At 44.3% G+C, this 21,704-nt stretch overlaps 1 protein-coding gene across 1 annotated transcript; it reads right to left on the bottom strand.

Annotated features, from left to right (window-relative positions):
* Nucleotides 1-967: 967 nt before the first annotated feature.
* Nucleotides 968-15,241, bottom strand: polr2a (polymerase (RNA) II (DNA directed) polypeptide A). The gene is made up of 29 exons (XM_034136805.1): nt 15,155-15,241; nt 14,259-14,391; nt 14,033-14,169; nt 13,750-13,923; nt 13,352-13,633; nt 13,098-13,259; nt 12,793-13,013; nt 12,555-12,687; nt 12,320-12,444; nt 11,908-12,118; nt 11,616-11,825; nt 11,361-11,529; nt 11,139-11,233; nt 10,826-11,029; nt 10,517-10,739; nt 10,241-10,424; nt 9,905-10,076; nt 9,696-9,801; nt 8,979-9,184; nt 8,631-8,894; nt 8,351-8,558; nt 8,162-8,262; nt 7,972-8,076; nt 7,700-7,882; nt 7,387-7,590; nt 5,426-5,612; nt 5,222-5,335; nt 4,983-5,132; nt 968-4,512 (listed from the first exon to the last, which is right to left on the bottom strand). Exons 1-29 carry the CDS (start codon nt 15,239-15,241, stop codon nt 3,362-3,364), a joined length of 5,901 nt encoding a protein of 1,966 aa, XP_033992696.1. The 3' UTR covers nt 968-3,361.
* Between the last annotated feature and the right edge of the window lie 6,463 nt (nt 15,242-21,704).

Genomic DNA, 21,704 nt, shown 5'->3' with positions numbered 1-21,704 from the left:
ACTGTCAATGCTGCAAAGTCATACCTCCACTGTATGATTCTATCCCATATTGAATACTGTACTAGGTCAGAAACCAGAGGAGACTGTGAAGTCCACCGCAGACGGACCACTTTTGGACAAAATGTCCTTTCCATTAAAGGCAGCTCATTCTGGAATAGCCTCCCAACTGATACGGGATTGTCCCACTCTCAATAGCTTCAAAGGTCAACTCAAAGAATGGTTGAGAAACAAACATCCGTGCAATCACAGCTAACTGCACTTTATGTATCTCTTGTATATTCTCTTGCACTTTATGTCGTTGCTGCTAGATTGTATTACCATGTGATAAATACTTGTATATGCTGCTCTTGCTCTTTTGCACTTTTTGCATATCATGTATTTGCTATCTTTGTAAAATGTCATTTTTTTAAATGTTTTATGTGAGGGATGGAAATGAGCTCAAAGCTAAATCTGGCATATTAACGCTTGACACATTTTATTGTTTTAAGTTCATTGTCCCTGCTAAATAAACTATTACATAAAATAAAACTAACAATATAGCACAGTAACTGTACATAATTAGGGCCTAAATGTAAACGTTCATTAAAGTACAGGATAACTTACTTTAAATCATGAAACGGTATAGTAGCCATCATGAGTAAGTATCACTTTAAAGAGTGTTGTAGAAATTAGTTTCAGATGAATTTAAGTTTAAGCAAACTGTTCATTGAGCGAATTCATCTACATATTTTATTAATTGGATACTAAAATTAAATCTAAAATGTTGTTTTTCTCCCCAAGTGACGCATACATGTTAATGTCTTGAATTTGTTTAGCATGTGTAAATACTTTGCCCCATTTACAAAAATTCTGGATTAAACTGGCCTTAAATAAGCATGAGTACTTTGTTTCGTTACCTACTAAATGCAGTGTTCTCTTTTCCCTACATATTGTGAAATGCATTAATCAATACAAAAAAAGACAGACATGTAGTAAAACTTTTATTCATTTTTTCCAAGTCAAAAAACAAACAGAACAAAGATACAGAGAATGAGATAATGAATTGATTTCTATACAGCGGCAATTTCAAGTTAAACCTTCCTTTGCCCAGACATGTGAAGTCTTTCCTCAGTTTGAAACCCTGTCTCGCCTCACACACTCACACACACACATTCATACCACCTGGGAGCCCCGATGTCCTGAATTGAAATGGACGGCACACAGTTAAGACAACAGGATTAGATGCAAACAGTGGACAAAAATATCACAATGTCTGGGGCTTAGGTCCACCACAATATTTACTAAGTGCAATTACCAAACCTGCTTTATCTCAAAAGGCCAGAAGACGCAGTCATTTCAATTCAAGACCCATCTTGGTAGCAATGTTTCAAAAATCATGACAACTAATTTTAACATTCTCAGAACCAAAAAGATTACTGGCTGTGTTTTATCTCCGCAGGACTCCCAGTCAGATTCATCACGTCCCCCCTCCCCATGATTTCCCCTCGTCACAGGTACATACACTGGTAGAAAAAAAAAGAAACACTGATTTCAGAAATGAGGATCACTTGTGGATGAAGAGGGAGGGTACCCAGCTAAGTCTGATAATTTCAGAAACCGTGGGGGGGAGGAGGAAAAAAAGGTTTCCATTATCATCATCGGGCGTAGAGACGGTTCCCTAACACAGTCGAACCGAGTTGAATCATGTGAGAAAGCACCTATATTCAAAAAGAAAGTTCACACTAATGTAGTGGGTAAGGTTGTTTTTTTGTGTGTTTTTTTTTTACAGAGAGCCCAAAAGTGCTGTTTCTTTTGACAATCTCTGCTTAAAAAGAGAATAAACTGTTCCAAAGGCCAACAAACAGGAGGACAAATGTTGCCCTCTGGCATCCCGAGAAGTGAAAACCCCAAACTTTTAGCCTCCGTCACAAAATGGTGACATCATGCAACATGTTAGTGACTAGAGCAGTCGCCGTAACGGCAACAAACTCAAACTGTTTGGAGAAAGAACAGGGACGACAATAAAAAAGAAAAAGCCTCCCCTCCGTCCCCTGCCCCTTCATCCACAGTATAGGAACATGAGCCTCCTGCAAACAGGTTTACAAAGTCACCAAAAGCAAAACAAGAGGAAAAGCCAAAAGAAAAGATTCTTAGTTTTCCTCTATTCATATTCACACAGAATAGTAAACTGTCTTTCTTAAATAATATTGAATAGTCCAAATAATCCTGTGTACACATCAGCTATCAGAAATGGGACGAAGATTAGCGAGAAGTGGGAGGGATTTGAACAAATTTTAAACCTAAAGTTTGATTAAAATGTATTAACATGTGCTACTCATGCAAACAATGACAAAGCAGCAACGCCACACTACTTTTCCCTCGTCCACGCGAGCCCCATTTCCTCCTAGAATCAAAATTAAAGACAGAATAATCATTCTATTATTTTTTTTCCATATAAATCTTTTAATTCCCAGTGTCAAGGGAAGAATAGTATCTTGAAAAGTTGTTGTTTTTTTTGCTTTCGATGCACAAGTCTCCAAAAATGGTAGAGGACAAGAGGATGCTGGTGGGTGTTTTCATGACATCTTTCAGTTTTTGGGGGTGTGAAGGAGAAGGAGGAGAGGGCAATGGGTACATACAGTTATGTATTAGTGATGTTCAAGAGACATTTCTTTTTCCCTGCAAGCCAGTTTCTCTCTCCAATCCAACTTTCTTCTTTGGACAATCTGACCCGACCATTTTAACACCTAATGCTCCACTTTTGTTGCATAAAACCCCCAAAACTGGCAGCAACTATACTTTTACAAAAGCAGCAAAAGGGTCTAACAAAATACACCGAGGTGAAGTATGCAGTAAACAAAGTCTAATCCTTCCTTCCTTGTTTTTTTTCTTTTTAGTGATGAATACAATCCACTTTTCAAAAAGGCTTTTGGCAATATGTACGCTTCCCACAACTAATACACCCGATGTTTTTAGAGAATGAGAGAGAGACTGGATGCAGTACACTATAAAGTTAAAAAGGGACACTTCCTCCCCCCGGTATGTGTTCACCTCATCCTCCTCTCCTTGTCATTCCCTCTTGGGTTTGCACCGACACCCCGTGGGAAATAAAATAAAAAACTATTTCAAAAAGGCAGCCTTTTTTCTTTCCTTCAGGCAGAGCAGTCAAGTCTTCACATAATAGTTTAAACATGTGGTAAAGGGGGCGGGTCTTAGATGGAGCATAAACAGATTTCGCCCCAATCGGGACATCCTGTGTCCAGAAGCACCGTCACCTCCAGCTGGTTAAAGGGGCTGTCCTTCAGGTGACGGGGTGCTGTCCTTCAAGTGTCCCCCATGAGGTGAGTTTCTTCAGGCGCCCCCCCTTCTCCTCCTCCCCTCCTCAGTTGTTCTCCTCGTCGCTGTCGTCGGGGCTGATGGCCGGGCTGTAGGTGGGCGACGTGGGGCTGTAGCCCGGAGAGGTGGGGGAGTACGTGGAGCCTTTGGGACTAGTCGGCGAGTACGTAGGAGACGTGGGTGAGTACTTGGGTGAAGTGGGGGAGTAAGTAGGAGAGGTCGGGGAGTATTTGGGGCTGGTAGGGGTGTACGTGGGGGAGGTAGGGGAGTAGGTAGGAGAGGTGGGGCTGTATTTTGGAGTCGTCGGGGAGTAGGTGGGCGAAGTAGGAGTGTACTTCGGCGATGTTGGGGAGTACTTCGGCGAGGTGGGGGAGTACTTCGGAGAGGTGGGGGTGTACTCCGGGGAGCTGGGGCTGTACGAGGGGGAGGTGGGGGTATATTTTGGGGAGGTTGGGGAGTAGGAGGGGGAGCTGGGGCTGTATGAGGGGGAGCTGGGGGTGTAGGTGGGAGACTGAGGGGTGAAGCGAGGACTGGAGGGCGAGTAGGACGGAGAGGTGGGGGAGTATGAGGGGGAGGTGGGGGAGTAGTTGGGGCTGGTCGGGGTGTAGTTGGGGGAGGTCGGGGAGTAGGAGGGCGATGTTGGAGAGTAAGAGGGAGAGGTGGGGGAGTAACTGGGAGAGGTGGGGGTGTAGTTGGGTGATGTCGGGCTGTAGCTCGGGCTGGTCGGCGAGTAGGAAGGCGAGGTGGGGGAGTAAGACGGGGAGGTGGGAGAGTAAGATGGAGAGGTTGGAGAATAAGAGGGGGAGGTGGGGGAGTAGGAAGGTGAAGTGGGGGAGTAGCTGGGCGACGTCGGGCTGTAGCTCGGCGACGTCGGGCTGTAGCTGGGTGAGGTGGGGGAGTAGGAGGGGGATGTTGGGGAGTAAGACGGGGAGGTGGGGGAGTAGGAGGGAGACGTGGGGGAATAGGAGGGAGATGTGGGAGAGTAGGACGGAGAGGTCGGGGAGTAACTGGGGGAGGTGGGGGAGTAGGAGGGAGACGTGGGGCTGTAGTTGGGGCTGGTCGGGGAGTAAGAGGGAGACGTGGGGGAGTAGGAGGGGGAGGTGGGGGAGTAGCCGGGGCTCTGGGGGGTGTAGCCTCCGGGGGAGCGAGGCTCATACGCGGGGGAGGTTGGGGAGTAGTTGGGTGACATGGCGCCACCTGAGGGAGGAAAAACAAATACTTTAACAAAGCGTTGTTTGTTTTCGTGAAGTCCTACTAATGTGTCAACAAACACGGATCCGTTTATTACGTACTGTGAGAGCTGTTTTCTATAGTTACGGTTAAGATCATTATTTAGCACGTTTTTTTACTTAAATACAAAAATAATACTAGATATATTTCCAAAAGTTTAGAAATATTTTAAGATAAGTTTCAGCAAAATGTACATTTGATTTGTTTTTTTAATAATGAGTGAAAGCTAATTTCTTAAGACAAATTTGAAACAGATTAGATTTCACAAAATGATGATCATCATACGCATCAAAGGATCCAATCAAACAGTTGTGTTATTATGTAGAAAATATTGAATGAAGCAAAAATGTTTAACAATTAGCTTAAAATATCCAGATGTATTTATAAGCTTTACTGTCAATCCTCCCAGTAACCTGTGTGTTCCTGCAGTGTCTCACCTGGAGATGGGATGTAGGGGCTGGCAGGTCCTGGAGACCCCGGAGAGCCAGGAGTGGGAGACCAGGCGGGGGAGTAGCCGGGAGAGAAGCCACTGGCGTCTGACGCCGCGCTGGGAGAGAAACCTGCCGCTCCGGGGGTCATGCCGCTTCCTGGAGGAACGACACAAAAGGGCAAAATTCAGAAAAAGAAATCCAAAACACAAAAAAAAGAAGAGACAACAGCCCGAGGGTCCACTCACCGATGCTGGGGGACCAGGCTCCGTAGGCGGGGGTCGCTCCTGTGTTCCAGGGGGTCATGGCAGGCGACATACCGCTCATGGGACTCGGCACCGTGCCGAAGAACATTCCAGTGGCTGCAAATAGGACGGGAACAGAATGTAAATATCATAGCTCCTACTCTATAGAAACCGTTCTGCATTATAGCTCAAACTCTCTGTACTCACGTCCAGCCACGCTGATGCCAGGAATGTTTGTAGGGATCTCCATGCCGTATTTACACTTCTCCGCATCCAACAGCAAATCGAAGCATCCTGTACCACATGGGGCCAGCTGGCCGAGCATGATGTTCTCCGACACACCCTTCATGGGGTCGTTCTCAGCGTGGGAGGACGCCTCCATCAACACATCCACCTGAAGACAGAGACATGGAGAGTCCTTAAAGTTAGGGGTGGGCGATATTGAAAAATATAATATCACGATATTTTTCAAGCAGTATCACGATAGACGATATTTTTTCATGTCGGTTATTATGGTTATTTTTCAAGTTACTTAACAGTACAACCACCTACAAGGTAACAAAAACTAAAATAAAAAGGAGTATAGGGATAGTGGTGGTCTAATGGTTAATGAGGTGGGCTGAAGATCGGAAGGTTGTGAGTTCAAATCCCGCCAGGAACACCACCACTAGTGTGCCCTTGAGTAAGGCACTTAGTCCTTAGTTACTCCAGGGAGAATGTCCCTGTAATTGGTAATTGTAAGTCGCTTTGGATAAAAGCGTCAGCTAAATGTAACAGACCAAAATACAATTTCAAGCTGGTTTTAATTCTGCAATGAATCCCTGAATGAACAATTCAACAGGAATTTTGATATGGCTTCCTCAGTGTTCAAGTAGGTAGGCCTACACGTTAACCAAGACAATAAATGAAGTGCAATACTGTCTGAATCCTGACCAGACAGCTTTAGAGCATGTCTTTCACATCAGTTTTTAAAAAAAATATAGTTTAGGGTACAGTCTGGGCACCTGGTACCGTGGGTCAACTCAGCCTCACGAAACCTTTGTTTTCCACGCTCTTTATTGGATGCATATCCTTGGCCACATAAAACGCCACCGCGTCAGTTATGTCTTTCCACCGTTTGCTAGTCTTTTCATAAGGAGCCCCTTTATCAAATGCCTGCGTTATGGTAGTTTGTTTTGGTCGTACTTATGCAGTCGCTGCGGTAGATTGTGCATTCACACGCGGGGGACCTTGCACTCGTGCATTTCCACTACACGGCCTCGCTCGGCATGGCTAGGCCTCGTTATGCCTTGTTAGGACTGGCTCACTTTATGCTGCGCTTCCATTACAGTTTAGGAACTGGGGTAGTATCTATAGTAACGCAGTGTAGGCGGAGCCGTGACGTCATCTTCAATGAGCACCCCAGAAAAACAACATTAGCCGTTAGCTGTTAGCACTCAAGCTCACAGCTCCTCATATCTGTTCAGAAACTAGACAAAAGTTAAACAAGTACAAACCACAGACTGCCTGTGTCATGGCGAATACAGTCGTTGCTTTATTTATGTCTGTATAGGCCGTTGTTGTGAGTGTGGACGGTCGGAGCATATATTGCGTTAGCTTAGCCAATCTCCATTTAGACAACGCGCATTTCAAAAGGTTTTTCGCCTGCCGTCTGTCTGCAGACTTGTCAAAGCATTAATTCATGGTTTTTACTAACCGGTATCAGTATGTTGTTACTTCGGCATCATTTTGAAACGTGTATTACAATTAAATCACGGTCAAATATGTTCATCTTGTTGTAATTGTAGCCCCCTTGCCAGCGAGTCTCTCTCTAGTTTAGCATACTCAGCCCGACTCAGCCCTGTTTGTTGGCCCCGATAGAACCACGATTTTGCAACCAAAAACGGGCCCGGCACGACACGCTTAAACCGCGCCATGGTGGAAATGCGCCATTACAGACTCTGCATACTCTTTCTGGTGCTTGCGTTTGAGGTGGTCTCGTAAGCCCGACGTGTTGCCATCTGTCGCTTTCACATTTTCTTTTTTGCAAATTTAGCAAATTACGTTTGTTTGGTCCGTGTCTGTTGTGTAAAATCCAAAATAGTTCCATACCACAGACGTTCTTTTTTTAAATGGTCCTTTTTTTTCTCCTATCAGTGGATAGACATAGTAGGGTGCAGTTTATTTACCGTTTCCTCAAAGGAACACTTCATGAGCGGTCCTGTGTCTTGACGGTTGATGCCGTGACGCGTGATGGCCATCAGATGACCGCGGGAGGTCATGGTGTCACAAAGCAGAGACAAATGGCGGTAGTTGACGTAGGAACCATCAAAGGAGATGACGTGGTTCAACTCCCTCTCCAGAGCCTTCCGCACCGCCTCAATTCCCAAGACCTAGGTAGGAAAGAATGTTAGGGAAAATGTTAGGAAAAACTAGTATATGTCAATTTTTCCACTACAGTTCTTTTGTTGAAACCAATCTTTTTTTGTAATGCTTTCGTACCGTGAAGATCTCCACGATGTCGTTGGAGGTGGTCCTGACGGGATCCACGTCCTTCTCGCTGAGGACCCTCATGAGGCTCACACCGTCCGTCTCCAGGATCCACTCTTGCAGGGCCTTGAACTCACCTTCCTCCGTGATGATGATCTTCTTCTTGTTGTCAGTCTGGGGCAAATGCATGTACACCTGGAGGAGAGGAGAGGGAGGTTTGACTCATGGCCACAGGCAGGTATATCCCTTTTGTTACCAATGACTGAGGGTGGGTGGGGGTCTACCTTGCTGATCTGGTCAATGCCTTGCAGGGTCATGTCAGTCAGCATGTTGGACTCGATGCACCTCAAGAACACGTCATCGTCCATTTTGTCCACCACCTCCTCATCCTAGAAGAACAAGCAAATATTTATGATTACAAATAAAGCCAACTACAGTGCCAGTATTTTCGTTGAATATCCAATCAGTGCTCGCCTCTTGGAACTTGTTCTCGTCGCTGTTCATGATTCGGATTCGCAAAACGAGCTTCTCTGCATTGTCGTCATTGAAGATGCAGTTCAAGTCATCTCCGAAACCTTTGAGGTAAAAAAAAAAAAAAAAGGGGTTGTTAGAAAAATCCATTGAGTTTATATAAAATAAACGTCATATCTGCACACCACCCACCTGAGTTGATCTTCTCTGCGATCTGCTCCATGGTCAGCTTGCGATCGGTCATGTGCTTGCGGTCGAGCTCGATACGCAGCAGCCACGGTGAGATGCGCGTCACGTCAAAGTCGGGCATCTCATAGTAGACGTTCACCCACTCCTGGTCCTCGGCCACCACCGTGTTCTGGGGGTTGGGGTCGTAGTAGATGGCGGTGTTGGCCGTCACCTGAGTAGAAAGAATAGCTTTTAGTCACTGCTTTTGTCAGGCGAATTAGTTTAATCTCATTCTGTCGCTCACCTTCCGCAGTGTGGTGTGCTCCAGCCTACAGAGGATGTCTTTGGCCCTCTCGGCGTCACGGGCCGCCTGACCCAGCAGGAACACGGTCAGCGAGGGGGTTTTGGGCTTCTTGGAGATGTTGATCAACTCCTTTAGACGAGGCACACCCAGTGTTACGTTCTTGGCGGACACACCGGCGTAATGGAAAGTGTTCAGGGTCATCTGGGTGGCGGGCTCTCCCAGAGACTGAGCAGCCAGAGCGCCCACCATTTCTCCTGGGTGAGCCTGGGAACGGAGGAAAACATGGAGGTCAATTGAAGAAGAAATCTCCCAAAGTCTAGCAGTGAACTCTTAAGGTGCTGAACTTACAATGGACTGGTTGAATTTGGCCTCGATCTCTCCCAGCAGCCAGTCGTAGGCTTCAGTGGAAAGGCGGAACTCCTCCGTCATGCGTTTGGAGCAGAGGGTGGAGCGCAGGTGGATGTTGAAGAGCAGGGTGGCGTTCTGCTGGGCCTGTCGACTGAGCGGGTCCTCACCGTTCACGATCACCAGCTTTTTACTCAAGTCTTGAAGACCTGGAGAAGCAAAGAGCACACCGATTCAGACTCATGCTACAGAGTTTTGGTTAAGTTCTGACATTTATACAGCTTCCTGGGGTAGTTTCATATCATCTAAATAAATACAGAACATAAGCTATACAAATTGTGCACTAGCATAAACACTTTTAATGAGGCAATAATCATATTTTTTTCTCCAAGACAATGTCATATTTGAGATTTACCTCAATACAATTCTCTCTAGCTTAGCGACATGGACTTGAAGTGTTTTTCCTGTTATGTAACACATGAGGATTCACCAGTGGGCTTAAAGTGGCTTAATGGTGCACCCAAGGTCAGGCTCAGTCCACCATTTCTAAAATCTACAGCAGGTGTTTCTACACAGTTCACAAAATCCTGTAACTTAATATGTGGTGAAGAAACTGTCTGAGTATCAACGTGGCTGTGTGAGTTAACAGCTAATGTAACAGAGGAAGAACGAACAGAGAGTGGTGACATGTTGCAAAAGGTTTGTTATTTTTTAGCTTACCCTCGACCACCCTCAGAGGGTTGAGGTCTGTCGGGGTCCGAATGTTGATGCGGAAGATCTTCTGAGCATTCCAGATCATTCTGGCCAGGTTGCATGGCAGCACAACCTGAAGGCAAGGATGAGAATTGCGTTATATGATTATGTTTTTGATTTGGCAGAACAAGAGTTGTAAAAAGCAGTAGCATTTCTACAGAAGAGAACACACACACCTTACTGTCCCCGGTGGGGAAAATGGCTCGGAGGACCTCCCTGTCCTCCTTCATCCTGTCATACTCCTTCTCCAAAGAGCTCTGCACATTAGCATTGGTCAACACGTCTTTCACTACATCCTCCTGCAGTATCCGCCTCAGCGCTCGCTCATTGGTGCAATCAAACCTAAACCTAGAGACAAAAAAGGAGAAAAAGATGGTTAATATTAAATTAAAATATGTTGTTACATAGTTGAGAAACGTACGCCATGTTTGGGACCATAACTCTCTACCTCAATTATATACAAATACAAGTGAAAATGCTTTGATTCTCCGAGTGTACGATGTCTGACATACTTCTTTTCGAAGGCCTTGTGTGAGGGTTTGAGCGTTGCCACATTCTGAAACTCCACGTTCTCTCCTGCCAGGCCGTCCTCTCCGTAGCGCAGCTGCACCACCTGGTTGATGGAGTTACGCACGGTGCCGTCGTACTTCACCATCACCGACTCCATGGACTTGATCAGACGACGCTGGATGTAACCTGGTGGGATAAAACAGATTTAACATGCTATAAAAAAACATTTCCCTGTATATTTATGAAGCCTATCCTGACTTGTGTCCTTCCACACTCACCAGTCTCAGCTGTCTTGACGGCTGTGTCGATAAGACCCTCTCTGCCTCCCATGGCGTGGAAGAAGAACTCAGTGGGCGTCAGACCGGCCAGGTAGGAGTTCTCCACGAAGCCTCTGCTCTCAGGACCGTAATCATCCTTGATGAAGTGAGGCAGCGTGCGGTGTTTGAAGCCGAAGGGGATTCGCTTACCCTCCACGTTCTGCTGCCCCACCACGGCGATAACCTGGATAAAGAGGTAAGATAAGAAATGTTAGAGTAAATCAAAGCGGTCATTAATCTATGAGATGGGAAAAGGAGGGGTTCCTGTACCTGTGAGATGTTAATCTTTGAGCCTTTGGACCCGGCCACCACCATGGACTTGAAGTTGTTGTACTCAGACAGAGACTTCTGGGCGGAGGATCCAGTTTTGTCACGAGCGTCGTTCAGGATACGATTCACCTGGTTCTCAAAGGTCTGCCTCAGAGTGTTACCGGGGGTCGGCTCCAGCTCGTTGTTGTGGGCTTTCTCGATGACCTGGCAGACAAAAAGGCAAAGGAAATAATTAACATTTCTGTTGGTAATTTCTGCTGAAAATCTGGTTAAATTTGAAATGTTGGTGACCCTACAAATAGGCAGTGCTTACTTCTATCACATCCTGTTTGGCTTTCTTGATGGTGTTCTGGATGTCGAGGTAGGTCTTGGCATCAGCAATGGAGTCACCAATACCAATGGAAGCACCTGGAGAGAATATCAAGAGTATACTCGTCAATTTTAGGGAAAACAACTAAACAAATGTGAAGGTTTGGTTGCAAAAACTCCTTAAAACAATCAGTTGTCATACAGCAATAATGGTGTGTTCACGTACCCTCGATGAGCAGCCAGTGGTTGACCACAGTCTGAATGTTGGAGTAGAAGAGTCTGGTGATGTCGTGGCCCATCTCCAGGTACGAGATGTGGACGAGGGAGCCGGCGGAGGTTCCCAGGGACTTCTTACACAGGATGCCCATGATCAGCTCCCCATTCTCCACTATGACCTGTGTGTGACAGAGTTCACCATGAGGTCACTTGTCGTCCATTTTCCCCCCCGTTTCATCTATACATGATAATGCAGGGAAAGTACCTTGGTGTCCCCGGGTGAGATGTGCTTGTAGGGGCCGCTGTCCTCCTCGTCGGGATGGGTGCTGTGTGTGCGGATCACGTTAATGTGTCCGGGAATGATTAGGCTGAAGATCTGCTTCCCGGTCCACAGAGGGCGGGGCTTCAGGAGGGCCGGCTGAGGCACTTTTCCATCCCAGGTGGAGAGGAACATGAGGAGGTTCATCACCTCCCCCTGTGGTGGAGAAACGCAGCGTGTTAAACCTCTTTCAAGACGGAGAAAGGCGCAGCTGGTGATATTGTAACAATCCCCTTACCCTCTCTAAGAAAACGTCTCTCTTGGTGAATTTGCGCACGGCTGTGAGGGTGTCCTGCACGATACCCATGACGGGCCTGTTGGACTGGGGGGTGACGATCATACGCGGCACCATGGCCAGCTCCTGGATTTCAGCCCTCGTCTCCAGGGACTGAGGCAGGTGGAGGTTCATCTCATCCCCGTCAAAGTCAGCGTTGTATGGGGTGGTTACACTGGAGGGAGGAAGAGAGAATGGGATGTAAGAGCAGCTACAGCATAAAGGATAATGTAACAGTGACAGGAACTTGTATAAAGACCCAATTAAAACCAAAAATCACTATGATAAAACATTATTTTTTAACTGGAGAACAATTATTATTAAGGTTACTGTATATTTCAAGGAAGACAAGGGATGTGTGGTTTTTATTCGGTACCTGAGGTTGAGTCGAAACGTTGACCACGGCAGGATTCGGACCCTGTGCCCCATCATGGACATTTTATGTAGTGTAGGCTGTCTGTTGAAGATGATGATGTCGCCGTCACACATGTGTCTTTCAACCTGAATAAGGAACAAATTAAAACAGGTTTAGTCAATGAGAAGATTTAAAGGATATTTTAAAATCATCCAACAAAAAAATGCAGTAGTTTATAGGTATATTTGAATCTTACCTTGTAGCCGATCTGCAGGTGAAGGTCACTTGGTTTGGGGTGAAATCGAAGGTCAATTCGGTCTCCGTTGTCCCGGATGATGTATTTGGCTCCTGGGTACTGGCTGTTGCCTCTTCGTACCAGCTCTTGTAATCTAAGACGGACATCGGAATGAATTAGATGACATCACTTTCCATAATTTGGAATACAGGTTCTCCCACATTACATGAAGTTGAATCTGCTTTCTACACGGCAGTACCTGTCGATATTAAAGGGTGTGACGAGTTCTGGGAAGGTCATGTTGGCTGCGATGGATCGAGGCACGCCTACTTGGTCGATATGCAGGTTGGGGTCTGGCGTGATGACGGTACGGGCGGAGAAGTCCACACGCTTACCCATGAGGTTACCTCGGACTCGGCCCTCCTTCCCCTTTAGACGCTGTTTAAGGGATTTTAGAGGACGGCCAGACTTTTGCATTGCCTGTGAAAGAAAAAAATTATAGTAAAATAAGCACCATGGAAACACAGAAATTGTCAGACAGGGCTCGAGGAATTGCATACATACCCTTGGCAGGCCTGGCAGCTCGTTGTCAATCATGGTGGCTACGTGAAACTGGAGCAGTTTGACATCCTCAGCGATGACGTGAGCCGCAGCACCGCTCTGCTCGTTTCTTCTCAGCTGGTTGTTGATTTTGACAATATCCGCCAGCTTGTGGGTCAAGTCATCCTTTAGAACACAAGTTAAGGGATGATTAATTGTTAATCACATTTTTTTACATGCAGGGAAAATAAAATCTGTCTGTGATGTTATTGCTTTACCTGGTTTCGAGCAGAGCCCTGCATGACGACAGCAGGCCTGACAGCCAGGGGAGGCACAGGTAACACCGTTACAATCATCCACTCTGGTCGGGCAAACTTGGGGTCCAGGCCCAAGATGACGTCTTCTTCATCGGAGATGCGCTTGAAGATCTCGTGCACACGCTCAGGACTCAGCAGGATTTTCTTCTCCTGCGAATCCTCGTTAACGTGCTTCCACTCGGCGTACAGCTCCAAGCCGGTGCGTTTGATGCGGGGTTGGTAACGCCCACAGCCACCGTGACCCTGCGTAAGTCACATGGTTGGAGAAAATAAAGTGAGAACGAGAATATTTTGGACAGTGACGTAAATGTTGAGACAAAATGCCCATTAACAATTATAACAAGATTCCACCCAAATACCTTGTCCTTGGTAATGTCCTCCTCAGCATCCTGCTGTTCCATTCCAAACTTGTTGTCCATCTCCTCTCCTCCTTCACAGATGTTTTTTCCCTTGCACAGCTCGTATACATGTGTCAAACGTTTCCTGTGCTGTCCTTTAGATTTTATTAGGATGTCTTTGATCTTTGGATTGGTCTGGAGATAAAAGCAAAAAGAAAAGCTATGAACACTGAAATCATACTTTGTTGGATTCAAATGGGTAGATTATCATCATAATGTACAGATAAATACTGAATTTACTTACTGGATCCACTAGAAGCTTAGAGCAAAAGAAGCAGACACAACGAAGAATCTTCATAATCTTTGTTACGAAGCCGACGTGGAAGACGGGCTTTGCCAGTTCTATGTGCCCGAAGTGGCCAGGGCATTCTGTCATGTTGCCTGAGGAAACAAAAAGCATGTTTATATGATTAATGACACCAGCCACCTGATAATATATTTTGGTAGGAAGTGCTAAAATGACATTATACCTGCACATGTCTGACATCTCCCAGATCGGTCTATGACCCCTTGTCTGGGGTCCATAAGGCCACCCATTTTAGGACGTCCTCCTTCTGTTGTTTCGGGGTATTTGATACCCCCCTCCGTAACGGACAACCGTTTCTGCAGACAAACACATCATAGTTGATGCTACACATTTGACAATAATCCGGAGTTGATCACCTACTGCCTATAATAAAATAAAATACCTCTGCACATACATCAGTTATAAATATTTATTTGTATCAAGCATTAATCGACATCAAGTACAAAATATTTTTAAAACATTTTTAAAACGTTAAATTCACAGAAAAGACGAGGACAAATAAAGTTATGTAAACATCAACTTTTACCATTATATAAAATAGTATGCTCAATTACATTCCTAATATAGTATACATTAATGCCTAAAACTACAACACCTCATCTTAAGTTAAAGAAAACATGCATATCGAAAATTGTTGAAGTACCCTTTTATTCGTTTATTGCGAGTACAATGCGGTGTATCAGTGGTAAAACCAAGCGAGCTATGTCTATATAACGGAAAGCATTAAAGTAAGCAAAAGGTCTACTTACTGATGGGCCTACAAGGTACATTGCATACATTAAAAGGGGGTTTAATTCATGTGATAACATGTATACTTTTTGAGAATGTTGTGCTTTAAGTTTTCAAACTTCCTGCAACATGCTAGTTAGCACAAGCTCCACCAGCCTGATACAGCTAGTTAGCTAAGCTAAGCTAACAGCGAGCATTTCACGTCGTAAACAGAACCATGTCTTTGCCATATATGTTAAACTACAAGATCAATGAAGCAAATGTAAGAGTGGTGTGTGATCTAAACGAAAATTATTAAAATACCCCATTCCCCCCAAAAAGAAAACCTACAAGCTCATCTGGGCTGATGATGCCGAATTGAACTCTCTTGATCGTGCGCAATGGGCATGCGCTGTCGCCGGAGGGCGGTCCATGCATCCTGTCTATTCAAAGAGACGCGTCCTTCCTCGGCACGCCGCTTTGTGAGCAGGAACAGTCTTTAAATTGTCACCACGACTCTGGTCAGGCCGCCAACGGTGACCGGAAAGTCTCCGAAGGCGATATCCCAGGGACCTCTGTTGTCGGTTGCCTTTATAGTCGAGATATTTGTGTTTTGGTCCTAAGTAAGATGGCTACCGACTGCTCCCTTCCCTTTTAAGGTCTACACTCTGGAGCGCTCTGAGCGCTTCTGAACATGAAGCGCTCCAACGTTTGGTTTTATAGACTGAGTGCCTACTACGGGGTTGCACAGGCAGAAAGACAGGGGCTGACTCTTTGGTAGGTGGGACATGGATCTCTGTAGTAAAACGCTCATTGGCCATTCAATGCAGTCACATGAATAATTAATGTTGCCACACGTACAGCCAATTACAGAGCACGTTTATTTTTTTAACGAATCACAAATAAAGGCGGGCGTTGATTTAATCTAAACTCACCCCGATTGGCTTTATTAAAAAGGAGTAGGCGGTGCGAGGTCTAATTTGCATGCAAAATGTGAATATTCAACTTAAATCATTTCTATTCGTCCGTTGTCTTATTAATATTGAGTAGTTGAAAAGCAATGACCAATGGCTACGAGGAAATGAACCTTCTTAGAATAATTTCAACAAAACCCGCCCTGCTTCCGATGGTTGCCGAATGTTACCGATGTGAATTTCTTCCCTCTGAGCAAAAATAAAAAAAATCTCTGTTCTCCCCGTTCGTCTCGCTGTAGATCAGCCTGGGCTCTAAGAAAAGAGGCTCAGGGCTGAGGCCTGTTAAGACCTTTGATTAAACATGGGGAAATGGTCGAAATACATGATATTTCCATCTCGAAACATTGCATCGTGGATTATTTTCGACATACTTTAAAAACACATCGACTCTTGGGTTTTCCGTCCCGTGCAATTTTGGATCTATGGGACTTTGTCTCAAGCCTCGGACTCGCCTCCGAGTGGTGTCCGGCAAGTCGAGTGGATTTTCCGTACGCCCTATAGGAAAGACTGGGGGAAGCCTTAAGTGTTCATTCTACATTTGTTTTCCAGCAGTTTTTCACGAATTGTATATGAACATGTTATGCGTGTAATATATATGTAATTGTTTTGTTCAGTTGTTGTTATATTTTCGATATATTTGTTAAAATGATAAACGTTGTCGTAGGCCACGTTTCGAAAGCAGTCTGATATACTGTCGTTTTGGCGGTTAACGCTTAGTTACATTACTTCGCTCATTATTTAATTGGAAACTAACTTGAATCACTCGAAACTGTGATCATTACAACTAATATACTAGCCAGCTGAGGACAGTTTTAATAACAAATGTAGCTTTCTTAGCAATTAGAGCCAGGTTAGCTCAACGTATGATTACTTTGCCGACAACGACGGTATGATCCCTGCTTTCTGTATTGTTATTGTACCCATGGACACTTATTATACATAGTTAACTTGATAGGCTTGCATAGCAATAAATATAGTATTTGAAAGTTGGGTTTTGCTCAGAAGATGCAAAAAAGTAAGCGAAAGGACCCGGATGGTTTAGCCTCGGAAAGAACGCTGCGGGACCAAACGGTCAGCTAGTTGCTAGCAATAGCTACGTTAGCTTAGTAAATCGCCGGTTCTGCTAGTCTACCTTTGTGTTGGTGTTAATGCTATAGTACAAGAGTGTTGGTTATAGCAGCAGATAGGGTTTGTATTGTGTTATAACTTTACCCCGAGGTCAAATATAAAGGCTATCTAAGCTAGCATTGTTGGACTCCTCTAGCGCCCAACATGGCGGTGTTCGACGATATGCTTCTTGTTGAGAAAGATGGAGTCTGGGATGTTCTTGTTGGCTAACTTGACTGGCCACATAGCTGCGTATTTAGAAAATAAATACAAATGTTGAGCACCTTGATAAAATAAGGAGCGGCTAAGTGTACGTTTTAAATTGCTAGTTTTAACGTGATTGGATATAAAGTGTGGATACGTTTCAACAGTCCTTACTCTTCGTCGAAGTTGAAGCCATTTTGCTAGCTAACTACGTTGATATTAGTCTGTTATTGAAAGAATATGCCTGCTGTCTACTCAATAATAGGGTTTTTACAACTGATTTTGCAGTGAATATGACATTGGAGGCATCCCACCCTTTTACTCAATCTAATGATTACTTAAAGTTTAGGTGTTATAGGTTAAAGTAATTATCTTGTCTCCAGGGACTTAGAGATGCCATTAGCTTGTTACACAATAGATTTATCCGGTTAGCTCTCCTTGTTTGAGCACAAGGGAAGGGAAGACGTTTGCCCATGGTTAATGGCAATATTGTTGTCTAAAAGTAGAAGGGAACACTGTTAATGTATGGTCCTTTTTGAGAGACATGCATCTCATCTTCCCAAACAAGCAGTACTTTATATTTCCTTAAAACAATATGTTGCTCTTGGCAGGCAGTGCATTCTTTCTCCATTTTAAAGACATGAAATTACAATCTAACTAGTGCTGTTGTTTATATCTCAGTGCTATTATTGCATAGGTATTTGTATACCTGATATTGTTTAATTAAATGTAATTTATATGTAACAGTGCTCAGAATGTTGACCCTGTGTGATACATGTTTTGATTACTGCCTTCTGTTTAAATAAAGACACTGAACCAATATGGTGGACTGTGGAATTTTTTTTATTTTTGAGAAAAAATTAAACACAATTCATTTAATCATAGTTTTTCTAATATCACTGTCATGTTAAATGGGACAGCTCATCAATGATGTGCTGCTACCAGCATGAGCTTGCCTGTTTGCCCTCATCTCTTTTTGGTAGGTTCAGCACAGGAAGGAAACAAGATGCAAGCCAAGAAGCAAGAACAGATCCACATCTGCAGTATCCTTATGGAGTCAAACCATGTTCTGTTTTGAGTAATTCAAATGAATATAACACATGTGTATGCTAGGTTTGACATGTAGAAGAATGTGACAGTGAATCACTTTGTTCACCATGTGCCATGCTATACCATGACTATACAAAGGATTCATTATTGACCAGCTGGCTCCCTCCTCTGGCTCATATTGAGAATTGTCAGCGTTACAAAGACATTGCACAACCACGTTTTCAATGTTTTTCGGCGGGCTGTCAAAGGAGCTCCCTCTACTGATGCAAGGAGGTTAGTACATAGATACTGTGGGCAGGAATTCATCCACATGTTTTGAATACATGCACAATCTACACCATTTATGCAACAAATATTACAAATACATGTGGCTACTGCTTGTGAACATAATGACAACCGAAAATGATTTACGAATTATGTCGATTTGGACTTGTAAGCAAAACATTCTTGCACATTTGATACATGCATGATATATTGTTTTCTAAACTTCAACAAGATTTTGCTGTAAAATGTACATATAACAGGAGCCGTTTGTTATAAGAACATTTAAAAAAAAAACTATCTACTCTGATACTTCAAGTATGTTTTGCTGCAAATACTTCTGTAATTTTACTAGAGCAACATTTTAATGCAATACTTTAACTTATGACTTCTGAGCTCTTTAATTCTATTGTATTATTTGTTTGACTCTTCCACCGCTGCAGTTAAAACATGTTGGTTTACATTTATTAGATGTTTGCAGGGAATGGGTTAAGAATAAAAAAAAGAATCCAAGCAAAGGTATTTTTATAAATAAGGTTGAACAATATCACACATTAAAGATATTTGGCATTGTTGTTGTTTTCAGAACCCCACTGTTGATATTCTGATATTTTTAATTAGTTATGGAATAAGTCATGTTTTATTTCTAATTTGCGGTATTTAATCTGCTATAAACCGTCTTAAATTGATGATGATGAAGCTTACCTCAATGACATGAGGCCTTGCTAAAGAGCAGTTGTTGGTTATGGATTTCACTTGATGGACCTTTTTGCTTCTGTGTGGCTCTCCAGCAGACATATTTAGACTATAGGTATATTGAGGTATTATGTCTTTATTTGGCAGTTAATATGTAAAATATATGTGCCTGTTGCAGCATGTATATTCCTCCCAGTGGCATTCATTCATGAAGTGGATGAGGATTCATGGATCTAGGGGGTGCTCTTGTCTGTTGGTGTCAGCCTGACAGTGAGTGTTTTCAGGGGTTGGTGGAGAGTAGGGGAAGGGGGAGCTCTGTAGCACAATAGGCGTACAAGTAGGGAGGGAGAGACAGCCAGGCAGATGCTAAGCATGGTGGGAGGAGCAGACTACTTTTTTTTTCTCGCCGATTTACAATTAATGAGCTAAACTATAACGGCACTCTGGCTTCTCCAGAAATAAACATAAACAGAGCTAGCGAGCCATCAAATCCAAAGCACAAAAAAGTATATACTTGCATTTTCTCTAAACAATTCAGTTACTGTTTGCAAGCATGAATGACCTCCAAAAACCAAAGCCACATGTCCTGAAGGCTATGATGATTTTCTTTGGATACAACATCCCTGCAGACATGCATACCATGGCAATTTTGTGGGAAAAAGTCTCAAGTGTGTATTAGGTTCTGGGAACATATTGCTGTAATAATAACAAATCCTACAGTATCAGCCTAATATGCAGCACCAAAAACTGCTATGAAATGTGTATCTTAAGCAAAATAGGAGAGATATGAATGATAAATGATCTGTGTTCATCCATATTTCCCCTTAAGTCATGCACCAGGATGTTATTTTGTAATAAAAGCGTGTGACGCAGGGTTGGAGGCATGCTCTCTCCGAGCCACATTGGAACAGGCCGGCCCATTTCTGTCCGCAAGAGAATGTCCTGTTCTTTAGATGCTTGTTTTGGCTGATGTCAGCCCCAGCCAAGCGTCTTCATCTTTCCTTTTATCCTTCCTTTTATCCTCCACACACCCTTTCAGACCTTCCAAATTCTCCTTTTAACGCAGGATTCTTCCTCTGTTTGTAGAGAAGAGACTCAAGTAGGAATGTTAAGTCAGCTAGTATTTGAGTTTTGCCGGTTTTGTTAGGGTTCTTTCAGCTTCTTCCTGGAACTATCTGGGTGCTAAATTAATTGCTCTTGATCCTACCTCGCGTTGCAATCGGCTTAGTGCTAATCTGGGCTTCTCACAGTGCCGCCAAGTCTCGCCCAGGCAGTGCTGCAGCGCTGAGCTGTCCACTGCGCTCTTCTCCCGAGGATTTGACCCCTGGCCCTGTCTGTCATGCTGCCCTTTGGCTTACATTCTCCTCTCACTCATTGGGAAGCCTTTTCTTAAAAATTGTGAATCAACATGGCCTACCTCTTCTCTGTCACATGATCCCTTTTCCTACCTCGCAGACGTGTCTCTTTTATTGTCTGAACCTCCCACTTGTGCACAAACCTTCTTCATATTTTTCTCTGACTGCCTCTCCCACCGTCTCATCTTCCCTCCCTCGCTGCATTTCCCTCACCCCGCTCTCCTGCACACTGAGCCTCTGAGATGACCACATGCTGCCTGCAGTTGCCATACAGCTTGCTTTGCTTCTTTTCTCACTTTTTTTTGTGTTTGGTTTCCTTGCTCTGCTGCTGTTTTCTGTCCCCTGGCTCGATGCCATTGCCTCCAACCATCTGCCTCATTTTCTTTTCCCCTCTTTTTACTGCTTTTCTGCTGCTTTTCCTCTGATGTCAGTAAATATTAGTTATTTATTATTTTATTTTTGATCACAGGATAAGTTTACTTCTTGTTGCCATTGCTCAAAAACTTGTTCTTTCCCTTTATCTTTGCGAGACTTTCTCAGCTTCCCGTCTTTCCGGGAGGTTCTGATTGAAGTTTCTATTTAAAGAGGCGCGCAGAAAAGCAGGGTTGTTTACAGTGCTCTCAAAATACAGGCTGTCTAGAAACAGGAAGTACCATCGCCCCGAAGCGCAGCAGCACACAGCATCAGCCGACATGCAGCTACTTCCTCCTCCTCATGGCTGAACAGAGAATCCAGCAAAACAACCCTCACGCTTATCAGAGAATTATGTACCCCTCCCCTCGGTGCCCGTCCTGCTGAATGGCGCACATACACAGCAGGCTTTTCACCCCTCCACCATGTCCTATCTCGCTTTCTCCCATTCTTTTATGCCAACTGCCCCCCCCCCCCCCCCCTCCCCTCTTTCCCCTCGACTCTCTTTCGCCAGTACAGCATGCCTGAGTAGCTGCCTGGAGATGAAGGAGCTAATTAATTTGATTTAGCCGTCCTCTCTCTGGCAGTGGAAAAACCAGCCGTCCGTCCGTCCCCCTCCCTTCCTCCCTTCCTCCCTCCTCCACACCGTATCAGCCACCCCTCCCGGATGATTTTCCACCTATCCTCTCCAGTCTCCTTTGGCAACCTCCATGCCCCAAACCCCTCTCCTCCTCTTCTTCTTTGCTTTATTATTTTTCCTGTTACACAACCATATTTTGCCAGCGGTTTATGCGTTTCAAACTAAATGTCATGCCAACTGTAACTCCTGTGTTGCCTGCACCC

This window comes from Trematomus bernacchii, unplaced genomic scaffold (genome assembly GCF_902827165.1).
Source record: "Trematomus bernacchii unplaced genomic scaffold, fTreBer1.1, whole genome shotgun sequence".
Taxonomy (NCBI): domain Eukaryota; kingdom Metazoa; phylum Chordata; class Actinopteri; order Perciformes; family Nototheniidae; genus Trematomus; species Trematomus bernacchii.
Note: the sequence above shows the minus strand (reverse complement) of the source record. Positions and strands in the feature narration are given on the sequence as shown.